Source organism: Pogona vitticeps, chromosome 3, assembly GCF_051106095.1.
Source record: "Pogona vitticeps strain Pit_001003342236 chromosome 3, PviZW2.1, whole genome shotgun sequence".
Taxonomy (NCBI): Eukaryota; Metazoa; Chordata; class Lepidosauria; order Squamata; family Agamidae; genus Pogona; species Pogona vitticeps.
In genome coordinates, this window is record NC_135785.1 from 185,072,651 (window position 1) to 185,087,019 (window position 14,369).

A 14,369-nucleotide genomic window follows, 5' to 3' on the forward strand; every position below is an offset into this window, starting at 1 on the left:
AGTCTCACTTACTTGCTTGGTCTTGTTCCTACATTTGTGCAAACTAGGTGGCAGCTGAAGTTAATTTAGCAGTCTCAGAGAAAGGTTCAATTTTTAGTCCATTCCCAATGATTGTGCATACTGGGAACAGACTAAACTAAAATGCACTAACCTACACCAAAAAAGTAGAAGGCCCTGACAGGGCCTCAAAAAAGGATGGGTTGGGGTGCCCTGGGGGGCAGACAGGGACAGATGGGTCTGCTTGTTATGTGGTTGTCAGGAAAAAGAGAAAAACAGTCTGCCCCCCACAATGCACCAAACAACAGGGTAAAAATCCATCTGAACAAGCCCTCAATTATATCTGTGAAAATTCTCAGTCATCCAGGTGAGATTATCTGGAAATTGAATCACAGCAGCTGGACTTCTTTCTTGTTATAGTGAAATGTTTCACTACTCATCCAAGTAGCTTCTTCAGGAGGAGCAGCAAAATGTTTCAACCTAACAAGAAAGAAGTCCAGTTGCCATGACTCAACTTCCAGAAAAGCCCTCTATTATCTTTTAAAACTTCTTAGAAGTTAGAAATGAAATAGCTAGTTATCCAAATTGCAGAGGAGGGAGCAGGAAGATACTGAAACAGTTAGCGTTTATTCCAAAACAAAGATTTCTTTCTCTTTTTTAATCACCTTCAGCTGGTAATTCTCTCCACAGTTCACTTTCTGAGCTGTCACACCCAGGGCTATGCCAGTAAATCTTTCCTAACTGAACCTTTTTGAGTTGTATATGAAACTCTTGTAGGTTTCAAGCTTGTTTCAGCAGTGCTAAAAGTTTATAGAGCCAAGCTGTTAGCTCACTTGCTTTATGGGATTCAAATCTGGGCCAACACAAATCAATAGAAACTGTCTCTTGTTGCATAATTAACCTAAAGGTGTTCAAAAGTTCAGTGTGCTCAGATAGCCCTGTGGATGCTTGAGTGCTGAAAGTTGTTTTAATGTTTGTTGGATGCCTTTGGAACATGCCTATACAGAATATAAAATATAATTGTGCCATCAAGTCTATTCTGACTTGTGCAGCTCTTTTCAAGGTTTTCTAGGAAGAGAGTACAGTTGTGCCTCACTTTACAATTGCCCCGCATTACGACGAAACTGCATTACGATGGTCTTTTTGTGATCGCAATTGCGATCACAAAACGATGGTCTAAATGGGATTTTTTCACTTTGCGATGATCGGATCCCTGCTTCGGGAACTGATTCTTCGCAAAACAACGATTTTAAAACAGCTGATCGGCGGTTTCAAAATGGCCACCGGGTAAACAAAATGGCTCCATGCTGTTTTCTGGGACAGATTCCTCGTAAGACAGGCAGCGAAAACAGCTGCTCTATGGAGGATCTTCACTGGACGGTGAGTTTTGACCCCATTGGAATGCATTGAAGGGGTTTCAATGCAATTCAATGGGGGTTTTTTCCGCTTTACAATGTTTTCGCTTAATGGCAATTTTCCTGGAACGGATTATCACCGTTAAGCAATGACCAATGGTTTGCAAAGAAATGGGTCCCCAAGAGTCTGTCTGGAGCCTCAAAGCAGCTGAAGCCGAGGAACTGTCAAGTTAAGAATTTGACTGGTGCCCTGGAATTGACCGCATGTCTTTTATGAAAAACATGCTAATCATTTCATCGCAGCAATGTTTGTACTGGCATTTGCAAATCATAGGACTTTTGTAGAGAGGGCAGAGATTACATTCTGTTAGTTGTGAAGAAGTTGAGAGGTTAGGAGGATTCATATCCAAAGTACGTGTTTAGAAAATACATCTCAGAGAACTGTTTTTCTTCAGTAAATATTATAATTTTTCTTTAAAAGTATATAAGAAATTCACTTCCACCCTGGAACTTATCTTCTGGAGCGTGTGTGTCTTTTGAAAATAAACTTGTGATCAGGAGGCTGTGCTCATGGGAAGGAACTTCATTGAAAGGTTCTCTCTTGCCAAGCTTTGCCCTTAGAACAAACCAGAAACTAGAAATCAGGAGGTATGGAATGCATAGGAAGTCTTGATGTACTAATCAAGATATGGGGAATGTTGCATGGGTCGCAGAATATATTAATAACCTAAGTACAGAATCAGGTACATTAAAAAGAACAAGGGCTCTGTCTGAAAGATCACTTAGAGTAAGACAACTGCAACCTTTTTTCCCCATGGTCCCTGTCCTTTACCTTGTTTGCCAAATGTGAATCATACTTGCTAATGAGGAACTTTGCTAATTATGAGAGGATTGGCATTTTTAACATTGCAGACTATAGTAGGATCCCTATATCTGTGGGATCAGTATCCATGCTTTCACTTACCTGTAGTCTGCAAATATTAAAAACATTAAAAGAAAAATCGAAGAAATATGTAATTCCATTGTGTACTTTAGTAGAACTGGCTACTAGAGGGAGACAGAGACCTTCATATGAAAAGGATCTGCTATAGAAATACCGTATTTTACAGTGTATATGACCCCTGATGTATAAAACAAGCCCCTAATTTTTACCCTTGATGGAGGCGGAGGAGCAGTTAATGGGCAACTGCTCCTCCACCTCCTGCTGCTGCTAGTCTCTGCTGCCCGCTCGATTACCTCCTCCAGTGCGACTCCCGACTCCCGGAGCTCACCTCCAGCTCACGTCGTTGCCTTGTGCCCTGCCCTAAGAAGATTGTGTGAGGAGGTGATCTGGCAACGCAGGAAGAGGCACCTGAGCGTGGGAGAGTGCTTGTTTGCCTCCGCCTCCTCTTGCCTCCACCACCAGAGGGGACAAGGCAGTGATGTGAACTGAGCCCATCAGTCCTACGGGAGATGGTGATCGGGTGGGTGGGGAAGGCAGCAGCAAGAGGTGCCTGAGTGCGTGTGAATGCTCCTTCACCTCCTCCTCCTCCTGCTGCTGCCGCCTCGGGGCCACCAGAGGGGACAAGCCGTGAACTCTGGAAGAGGCAATTGGGCAGCGGTGGTGGCAGGAAGAGGTGCCTGAGCATGTGTGTGACTGCTTCCTTCCGTATATAAAACAACACTCAATTTTTCCTCTATTTTAGGAAAAAGTGTCATTTTATACACGGTAAAATACGGTACATAGTTCCATGATGTCGTTACCAGATTTGGTCACTAGAGGGAGATGGAGACGATACTATGTATAATATTTGCTATTACAGTGGTGCCTCGCTTAACGACAATAATCTGTTCCAGGAAAATTGCCGTTAAGCGAAAACATTGTAAAGCGAAATTAAAAAGCCAATTGAAACGCGTTGAAAACCCCTCAATGCATTCCAATGGGCTAAAAACTCACCGTCCAGCGAAGATCCTCCATACGGCAGCCATTTTCGGTGCCTGTATAGTGGGAAATTCGTCCCTAAGCACAGCGGGGAGCCATTTTAAACACCTGGTGGCCATTTTGAAAACCCGATGATCAGCTGTTTTTGATCATCATAAAGTGAAAATCGGTTCCCAAAGCAGGGAACCGGTCATCGCTAAGTGAAATTCCCCCATTTAAAACATTGTTGTAAAGCAGATTCGTCGTAATGCGGGGCAATCGTTAAGCGAGGCACCGCTGTACAGTATCTGCAGATTTTTGGCATTCACAGGTGGCAGGCTTGGAACTGATCTCCTGCAGATAGAGGGGGTCATACTATATATAAAATAGGACTTTCCCCCATAAAATACATTGGTTTCATAAAAGTACCAGATATACACAATTTTTATAATTGTACAGAGCAATCATTTCAGATATTGATGGATGTGCATAATGTAAATGCTGTTAATTTATGAACCATCATGTGTGATGCCAGGATCAAACAGTTGTACACACAAACATCTGTGCAATACATCTGAGAAGAAGGGTACATTTGGCCCACTGTTTGGTCTGCTGCTAGGGTGCATTAGTTTCCTTCTTTTTCTGGTGACCAGATGATGTAAATGCTGCAGTGAACCATCCTATCCCCAGAGCATTCAAGAAAAACTTAGATAATCACCTGGCAGATATGCTTTGATTATATTCCTGCATTGAGTAGCGGATTGGACTTGATGGCCTTGTAGGCCCCTTCCAACTTCACGTTTCTATGATTCTATGATTCTATGATTCCTACACACACCTTTCTGGGTCTCTATAAGGGCTACTTCTTTTCTGGTATGGGTAGGATCATTCTGCTTTGGTTCATTTTCAGCACATGTGATCATTGGGATCTAACCAAAGCAAGCTTCCTTTTTAATTTCCATATCTCCATATTATTAGTGGATTAAATAGACATCTTAACCACTGATGTGAGGAATAAGGGAAATTACATAGGGAAATAAAAGACTTCCTTCTTCAGTTCCTTCCTGGTAAGGAACCAAAAAACAATTTTTTTAACCAATTAGGGCAGTGTTGTTGGATTGCATCACTGAAATAGCTTGTACTGTTTTATTCTAATCTTCATTGCCACCTTGAGCTTCATTTTCAGCAGAACAGTATTATGTAATGGTTGTTGTGGGTTTTTCGGGCTCTTAGGCTGTGTTCTGAAGGTTGTTCTTCCTAACATTTCACCAGTCTCTGTGGCCAGCATCTTCAGAGGACAGTATGATGTAACTTGAATAATTATATGTTTTGTTAACAAACTTTAATTTTGCTGCACTGGGGTTTTGAGTTTTACTGTAATTCCAAAATGATCCTATATTTGTTTATGTATTTAAAATATTTTTACCCTGCCTTTCTCCTTAAAAGGACCCAAGGCAGCTACAGTATAGCAGAATCTTATTGAAGATGGCAGCTTAATAATCAGGCAGTTGTCAAGTTCATAGCTGAAAATAATGTAAGGAGGAAATAGAATGAACTTGGAGGATTTTTTCTAAAATGTAGGAATACAGTATAATTACTTAACGTGGAGTTAAGCTTTAACTTAAGGTATGCTATTTGAAAATAACTGTGAACTGCAGGGTTAAAGTTAGAATCGGGTATGTTCTTCCTGTCAGAAGTCTATAGAAAATGTTCAAACAAATAAAACAGTATTTCTGTTATGTAAAAATGTTTATACGTATATTTATTGTATTATCTTTTAATGTTGTTAGCCGCCTAGAGTGGTCCTGACACGACCAGATAGGCGGGATATAAATGAAATAAATAAATAAATAAATAAATTTTTCCATATGTTGAGACTACCTCTCCTAAGTGTGTTTCACTGGATGTTTGTAGTTTCCTTTGGTTTTTGGTTTAGAGTTCTGCCAGCTGGCTGAAATCTTGATACCCCACTAAAGAAAACAGCCTGGGGCAGAGCAGTATGGTTAATGAGCTATCTTGCAGATGCTTTTGCTCTATAACTCTTTTAATTTTTAAATTAGGATTTGTGGATTTTTGAGCAGAAAAATGGGTGGTCCTACAGTTGTTTTGATTTGTTAGCCTCACCCAACTTGCTGGTGGTAAGGGGTGATTAGAGTTGAGGTCAAAAACATGTGGGGACCAAAAGTTTCGCATTCCTGTTGAAAGAGAGGAGGAGAAGCTATTCCCTTGAACTGATCTTATGTTTTATTTCAGAAATAAACAGCTTTTTTTCAATATGTTCCCTTAGCCATCATAATCTTTCCATGAAAGACAGGGAACTTTTTTTATACACTCTACTTCTGTTCTTGAGGAAATGTTTTCATTCTGACAGTGTATTGTTGTGGGGAAGGGGGATATTTCTCTAAACCAACATTATTTCTTTTACATATTTTGTTTTTTTTAATTTCTCTACATGCTGTGGATGGAATTTATTAAGTTATTCCCCTCAAGGCTAGCTGTTCCCACTAAGGATAGATGTACAAAGGGGGTATATGTGAAGACATACAGTCTATAGGTTTAAATTCAGTAGTAAATTGAACTGAAGTAGGCCCATTGAATCAGTGCAAATTTGGTGAGTCAACTCTCTACATTCCATTAATTGACATGGATGTACAGTACTCTACTTGTGAGGTATTACTAGTTTTCAGCTTATATGTACTTGAATCTGGAGAAGGAGAATTTGAAGAAGACAGGGAGGGATGTGTTTATAAAAGGTTAATGGGAGAATATGGGAAGATTTGTAAATGTTAAAATGTGATAGAATTTTAGCTGTTGAATGTAGTAGCCTTTTAGCATGCAGAATATAGACCAGATATCTTACACCAGCAGATCATTTAATGAGAATAAAATAGTTCTTTTTCAGTAGTATGTGACCTGCACTTTCAGCATGTCACCTTTTTTGCATTTTAAGCTTTTAGTATTTTAATGATGGGGTCTGTATCCTCTTACCTTTTTTTCTCTTTCAGATAACGGAATTGTGTGGTGCTAAGCGTGTTGGTTATTTTGGTCGTGCTCAGTTTTATGCTGCTCTGAAGCTAATAGCTGCTGCACAATCTGGTCTCCCAGTACGATTAGAGAGCATTCAGAATGGTAATTTGCTATGCTAAATTAATTTAATTTGTGAAAAATTATGTATTTTGTGTCTTGCTTATTTACCTGAAACATTTATAAGGCACCTTGCAGGTTAAAAACTTCCTCTGCTTTCTAGAATGAGTATATAATATAAATAAGCTTCTGAAACAATAAAACCATAACATTACAAACAAATACAGTGTTTCCATCCCTAATGTCCAATAAATGATTAGAGCTAAAACCATTTTAAAAAAATTCAACCCTCGAACAGGAAGAATTGGAAAGCCAGGTTGTTGGTTGTCTCCTTTATCTTAATGATGTGTTTCAAATGATGGCCTCTAAATGTTTTTAGCCAAAAGATAATTTCCAGGAGAGCACTGACCCAGCTTCATCCAGACTTTCAAATGTTACTTGAAAATTGTTTCCTGATCTGAAGAGGGCTTTTGTATGTTTAACTTCTAACTAGGTCCTTTAATATAACTAGTTTTTTTTGTTTTGTTTTTTTACTGAATGATTCCAGATAAAAAGCTAGGCTATAAATATAAATAAATAAGAGTGAAGGGGAGCTTTGCTGAAGCATGGACAGAGTGAAGAACCCCTTTGTTTATGCTTGATTATTTTCTGACGCAAAATTCTCATTCTCTGGGATTGGCAAGAAGACTTGTGGCTTCACAGATGCACATACCTTATTTTACTGTGTATAAAATGACACTTTTTCCTAAAATAATTATGGGACAAATTGAGGGTCGTTTTATACAGGGAAGGAAGCCCTTTGACAGCCACTTTTCCCTGCCTTTTGCGAAGCCACGGGGCTTAGCAAAAAGGAAGGGAAAAGCAGGGATCAAATTTTCTAATTTGGAGTCAGAAAAGGGGGAGTCGTCTTACACACTGGGTCGTCTTATAAATGGGAAAATGTGGTAATCTTTCTCCATAGAAGGTACCATATCTGAAGCTCAAACTAGATATTAAGAAGAAAATTTATTTCCTCCTTTGAATCCACTTCCCCTCTGCAGTAGATTTCCTTAGAGATGTGTGCCTCAGCAATTGGAATAGAAAAATCAGCTTGTGCTTACCTTCCAGTGATCCATCTCAAAGCAAACCATGGTAAATGCACCATAGTAAATGTTGAGGAAAATGAAGAAATCTGACAGGCATCTTTGATCACTTGAAGAGAACAATTGTTCTACCAAAGTGTGCATAATGTAGTGTTATCCTCCCTGCTAAAGTACATGCTAAACAAGTTCAGTCTTCAGCATCTCTTGAGTCTAGGCAGGGAGAATCCTTTCTGAAAAATCCAGAGAGCTATTGCCAGCCACTGTAGACAGTACTGGCCAATATAGTCGAATGGTTCAATTTAGTACAAACTGGTATTTTATGTTCCTATATGTTTTCCTAATAATCTGGACTCTGGTAATCCGCAGCAAATGTCATCTGCCATCATTTAGAAGTATGCCTCGTTGAAGTGTTGCTACCCCATGAAGAATCAGTTGGTCAATGAATGAAGCCAGATAGATGGATAGATAGATGGTGCGTAGGCATGTATGTGTGTGTGTGTGAGATTGAATATTCTGAATAACAATTTAGTTTTCTGCTAAAACCAGTATTATTTTGATTTCTTTTAACATTGTTTGAAGCCTTAATTATCTTTTTCTAGTATGGGGAGAACCTGTTTTAATATACTGTGGTTTCATATGATTTCTTTCTGTTATTTAAGAATTGCCTTTGCCTCGATTTATGGCACCGAAGAGTGATAGTGAAACAAGGTACAGTCATCTAACAGAGGCCCCTGGAGCTAAATTCCAAATTCCACATACAACTCTTGAAAAAAATTGCTTCAGAAGATTTGGTGAAGGAGAAAAACAGGTAAAATGTCTTTGCAGTTTTTAAACTCTGCCACACGAAAGGCTTTAGGTTTTGATTTTTTTGATTGATGTCCTTTGCAAACAGCATTTGGAACAGTTTAGAATAGTCCGGAAACTATTAGTTGAATAAAAATGGAATTTGCTCTGATAATAAATGGGAAAACTGTTTATTTTATCGACTATCAACGCTAATATCAGCACTAAACAGCTCGTACTACGCATTTTCTTCTAATCCAATGCATCCATTTACACAGCTGTATGAAAGGCCACTTGGAATGCAATGGCCATAAACAGCAACATCTGTGAAGGAGGTCCTTCTCAGGATTTTATCACTTTTCACCCAAGTGCAGCCTTGTCTTTTCAGAAGCTAGGATCCATTGTAGAACTATTTTTGACCTCTTCTGGAAGGAAGAATAATCATGCAGCCCTACCTGTTGCCTTCAGAACCTGCTTTGGAGGGCAGAAGGCACTCCAGAATGTGCTTCCTGGCAACTCAGAAAACTGTAGAGTGGAGATGAAGTGAAAGCCTTGTCATGTTACTTCTTGGGTGGTCCCATTATGTTAGATTTAGACTATAGTGTGTTCTAGTGCACTTTTAAATAGGTAATTACATGGAGAAATCATGTAATGTGACTAGCTTGCTGCATTGAGCGCTCTTGACATATCCCTGTGCTCTCTTGAGCCATGAATTGAGCCGCTGTGAAAATGAAAACTCATCTATTCCTAGCTAATCCAAAGTAAACTTTTAAAATTTAAATTTTGAACTTTTTGATCTGAAATTTGAATACATACTATATATTTCCGTGTATAAAATGGCCCAATGTATAAGACGACTCCCACTTTTCTAACCCCAAATTAGAAGATTTGATCGCTGCTTTCCCTGCTACTTTCTAAGCCCAAGGCATAGCAAAAGGAGGGGCGGAAAGCAGGGATCAAAGGGCTGCAGGATCCCTTTGATCACTGCTTTCCCCTCCACTTCCTAAGCCCCATGGAGCTTAGCAAGTGAACGGGGAAAGCAGGAATCAAAGGGCTGCAGGATCGCTTTGATTGCTGTTTCCCCCGCCACTTCCTAAGCCCCACAGAGCTTAGCAAGTGGAGGGAGAAAAAAGGGATCAAAGAGCTGCAGGATCGCTTTGATAACTGCTTTCCCTGACACTTCCTAAGCCCCACAGGGTTAGCAAAAGCTTTCCCCCTCCTTTTGCTAAACCCTGTATGGTTTAGCAAGTGGAGGGGAAAGCAGCAATCAAAGCGATCCTGCAGCCCTTTGCTTCCCTGCTTTCCCCCTCCTTTTGCTATGCTTTGGGCTTAGGAAGTGGCAGAAATCCCTGCTTTCCCCCTCCACTTGCTAAGCTTCCATGGGGCTTAGCAAGTGGAGGGGGAAAGCAGGGATCAAAGCGCAGCAGGATTGCTTTGATCCCTTCCCCCTCCTCTTCTTTTTGGTCTTTCCTCAGCTTACTTCTGTGTATAAGATAGCCCTCAATTTTTAGTCTAAAGATTTTGGACAAAAATGTCATCCTATACACGAAAAAATACAGTAGTTTCTTGTTTCATTTTTAGCAGATCAAAAAGAGTGAATGAAATAGGATAGCAGTGATAAAATGCTGTGAGATGCTAAACCCGTGTGTCATGTAATATCTAGTTCTTAGACTGTTATGAGTCAGAAATATCATATACCATATACCCTGTTTCCCTGAAAATAAGACCTAACCTGAAAATAAGCCCTAGTATGATTTTTCAGGATGCTTGTAATATAAGCCCTAGTTAAGTGAAAGCCTGCTCTCTAGCATTGTACAGCAATCAGATGAAGTGACTGTATTTGAATTGTAGATTGTACATAAAAAAATAAAGCATCCCGTGAAAATAAGCCCTAATGCATTTTTTGGAGCAAAACATTAATATAAGACCCTGTCGTATTTTCGGTGAAACAGAGTATGTTAAAATGGAATACTGGTATTATGTCAGATAATGTCAAATACTGGTGAATAGTATATGTGCAGCATCAAAATTTAAAGAGAATTTGTCTTGACAAATTTGTTTTGGAGTTATTGTTCTACTGCAGTTTGAATAAAATTGGTGTCGGTGTGGTGTAGCCAGACTTCCATAGCTTTGTTATGTTTTTCTTTCTTTTATCTTGAAGCAAGAAGCAAAGTCTCCTCCTTTGTCTCCTATCGGTTCACCTCCAGCTTCTCCATCCAGCTACCAGAGAATTCCTTTGAGTTATGGATATGGTATTTTGAGAAGTGGAGTTGAGCAGCAGCATGGAGGTATAATGAGTTCTGTCTTGGAGTAATCTAATCATGAAAGCCATTAAGGAGTTTCCCATATTAATTACATCCTTTTAAAAAAGAGAAAGAAAGAAAGAACTGCCTCAGATGTTGTGCTTTTTTCATTATTGGACCTTGGCTTCCTTTTTCTTCCAGAAAATTTGTTCAAATTGGTATAAGCATCTGCTTCCAAACTTACGTTTTTATTCAAATGCACATAATACATGCTGTTATAATCTTAAAAGTAACCACCACCTTTTATCCAAATAGTAAATTGTCCATGTCTTTGAATGCTTCTCTCCTCTGAGTTAAATGAGACGTTCTGTGAATGTGAAACCCTCACAAAGAGTCTCTTCAAGGTAGTATCCCTTTATCTCTTCTATTACCATTGGATAGGATGCAAAGAGAATGTTTCCTTTTTAAAAATGAAAAAGTACTACATGTAGCCAGTTCTTTGCTTCTGTTTTTTGTTACTTGGTTTAAAAAGCTCACTGTGACAGAGAGAGAGAGTGCTAAACGCACGTGAAAGCAAAAGGCAAGCTGTGTGTGTAGTTCACTTCCTCTTTGGATCTCAGCCAGGGACTGAAGAGTTGCTAGATAAACAAACAAATGCTGTTCTTTCTTTAAAAAAAGAGAAAAGCCTGTACAAGAGAATTGTTAAGGCTCCTGTAAATTGCTTCTCACTCCACGGCCCCTTGAAATGGTTCCAGCTTTAATGTGTAATGCGTAATCAAGTTCAACCCAGGGTTTGAAAATGTAAACCTTTTTTTTTTGAAAAATAAAAGGCTCTCAGAATTCTTCATGCAATCCTTGTGGGCCAGCAGATTCTGGTGTTTTCCAGAACTTTGGGCTGTCCAGATGAAGTGACTCCCCATATAAGGCAGGCTCCCATGAGGAATCAGTGCAGGAAACAACTATTATCTTTACTTGCAACCTGCCTTGGCATTTTCTGGAGCTATCTTGACCTTTGGACCGGACCTGGACTTCTCTTCATGATTCCTTTAGCATTATTACCGCTGGTTCTGACTGATTTTCTGGCTTCTGACCTTGGGCTGGCTGCTGCCTTTCATTTGCTGAAGTAAATCATGACAACATGCATCTCCAAATTTGAACAGCTGTTTCTATAACCCCAGTTTCATTTATTTCTGGCAAAAATAGTTTTTTAAAAATAAAAGTGTCCTCTAGTGTTAAAAAAATAAATTGGGGTGATGCAAAACATTGCATAATTTTCCCTCATGTCTCTCAAAGGAAACAAAGGGATGCTTTGAGTCAAAACATTTTTTTTCTGGAAAAAAAATTTGTTTGGGAAGGGAGTTCTGGGACCTTGGGAAGTTGTATGTGACCCCCACGTTGCATGTGACCTACCTCTGATGTAAGATAATGCTGAGTAAGGCTTCTCCCTCCACCCAATATTAGAATAAAGGACTGATTAGAAAACTTGAACGATAAATAACAAATAAGCACTGTGGTGCTTCCTTGCGCTCTCTGTTTGTGCCTTTACGTGTGTGCGTGCATACATGCATGCGTGCAAAAGTGAGTGTTGGGATTGTGAGCGGACTTCACAAGAGAAATACTCCCATTCTTCTCTGAAAAGTTTATTTTGCACAGAATATTTGTGGTAACTTGGATAAGCACTTTTGATCACCTTTTCAAAAGTGTTCACATTGCTCCCTGCCATTTTTAAATGTTGGGTAATTCTCCCCGGTTGGTAAATACTGGTATATTTCACTTGGCAAATATTGAATTTTTCTGAACTTTCTTCTTTCCTGTCTGCATCCTTATGTTATGTCTCCTAAAACAGCACCAGCTTTCTCCTCCGCAGTAGGACATGGGGATGCATATCTTAACATTTATCTTCTTATGTAAGAGGTGGATATTTGTCCTTTTGTAAAAACAGCATGAGTGGCAACAGTGTGAAACTTGGGCTTTGTCTAGTTTAGGGATGAATTATGGTAGTAAAGTTATTTTTATGAGGGAAAAGAATATAACTTGGCTTTTAAAAATGCGTAATGCAAAACTACAACTTTGTATATATGTTGCTGTGTATGCTTTTGGAAATGTTCCTACCTGTTTCCTTTTAATCTTGCATAGGTGCCTATGAAGCTAGATTTTCAGCTCACCAACAAGATGGACCCACATCAGGGGCTTGTGCATCCAAATCAGTGCCACCTCATTCCTCTCTTGTTCGGGTAATGAACTGCATGTGATGATGTGTGCCATAGGGCTTGATCCCACTGAGAATAAAACCCACTGTTATATTGGCTTCTCCTAAAAAATCCCCAAACCCTTGAATTTTAGTCTACACAAAACATATGTGAACGCGTGGAGCACTATGGCAGTGTTTTCTGCACCTCTGTCGCAGTTCCATTTATTTTGGGGTGGATGTGGATGTGAATGCCCCATCCACTTAAAAAAAAAAAACTCCTATCTGATGTAGCACTTTACCAAATAGGATTTTAAAAAACAAAAACAAACTAGCAGCTGCCTGATCACCCCCTTCAGTTGTCCCCCTCACTCATCACTCACCTAGTTCATCCTTTCACCTAGCTACCCTTTCACTCACCTGGTTACAACCTCTTGCTTGTCTGATCATTTATTTGCTTGCCCAGTCACCTCTTCACTCCCTGGTCACTTCACCTCTTCACTTGCTCACCTCCTTGCCTGCCTGCCCCTTTGCCTGTCCAGTTGCTGCTTTGCCCACCTGATTCAGTGGAGAGGGAAAGGCATCAAAGCAATCCCGCGCTGCACGAGGGGGAAAGGGATCGAAGCAATCGTGCAGCACTTTGATCTCTTTCCCCCTCCACTTGCTAAGCCCTGCTTAGATGTCTTAATTTTGGGTTAGAAATGGGGGTGTCTTATACATGGAAAAATATGCTACATTGCAATTTTGGATGGAGTCATAAATAAATCTATTGGGATACTGGTATTTATTAGGAAATGCCAATGAGTAACAAGGTTATATAGTTAGTCTTGGCATATATTGAACAGCGTCTGGTGTAATTTCTTTATTACTATGTGAAAGTAATAATTTGAGCTATAGAATATGTTTGGTAAAGACCAGAGATGAAATCCAGGCATCCCCATAGTAGAATACATGGTTGTTATTCATAGGAAGGCAACTTACTTTGCTGTCTAGATTTTGTTTACTGTGTAGGTTTCACTATGTCGAAAGGTAATTTGTAAACTTGTTTTTTACTACAGTACTTAGGTGCACCATGAGCAGTTATGTAGGTAGGATTTAATGTCACTGTGTTCACAGATAGCCCTGGGGTTTAAGAAGGGATCTCTTAACAACTAGTGCTTGTGAACATTCTTGTATTGGAGAGAGTAGGGGGACTAGGACATTTTAATGAACGATGCTTGTCTGTGCTGCCTGACTAAATGGCCTGGCCTTCACCCTTCCTGTTTTGAGAAAACAGCTAGACCATGTGTCCCTGTTGAGCTTAGAATAGGCCTTCCTGTCACCACTTTCCAGAAGTCCCAAGACAACTTAGCTCTTTATTGCAGGAGTTGGTTGGAATCTGCATGCAGCAGGCATGTTTGAATACTGTACTTACAGTTCTTGAGAATTCTGGCTTGTCATATGCAAGGCACCATACTGTTTTATACTGGATGATTCCTGGCAATTGTTTAACGTTAAGACCAGCTCCAGCAAGAGCTAGTGCTTTGTCTTATTTCTCTCCCAGCAAACTAGAGAAACGATTTAAAATCAAATTGTGGATTCTTTCTTCTGTGTTTATGGGAGAGAAACAATCCAGAGGACCAGCTCCTGCCAGGTTTGAATGTCACAGCAGCAACCTACAGGTCCATGGTTTATTTAGTCACTTCCTTTACCCACAGGAACCGTTGGGCAGTGCACACCAGCATGCAGCTTATCATA

At 39.7% G+C, this 14,369-nt stretch overlaps 1 protein-coding gene across 2 annotated transcripts in view; it reads left to right on the forward strand.

The window, feature by feature from the left end:
* Positions 1-14,369, forward strand: part of REPS2 (RALBP1 associated Eps domain containing 2) — a 116,087-nt gene that overhangs the window by 23,757 nt on the left and 77,961 nt on the right. For both annotated transcript variants that reach the window (XM_072994334.2, XM_072994336.2), the window contains exons 2-5: positions 6,258-6,381; positions 8,078-8,226; positions 10,363-10,489; positions 12,581-12,678. In XM_072994334.2, coding sequence (XP_072850435.2) covers positions 6,258-6,381; positions 8,078-8,226; positions 10,363-10,489; positions 12,581-12,678 — 498 coding nt within the window. The remainder of the gene's footprint in view (positions 1-6,257; positions 6,382-8,077; positions 8,227-10,362; positions 10,490-12,580; positions 12,679-14,369) is intronic.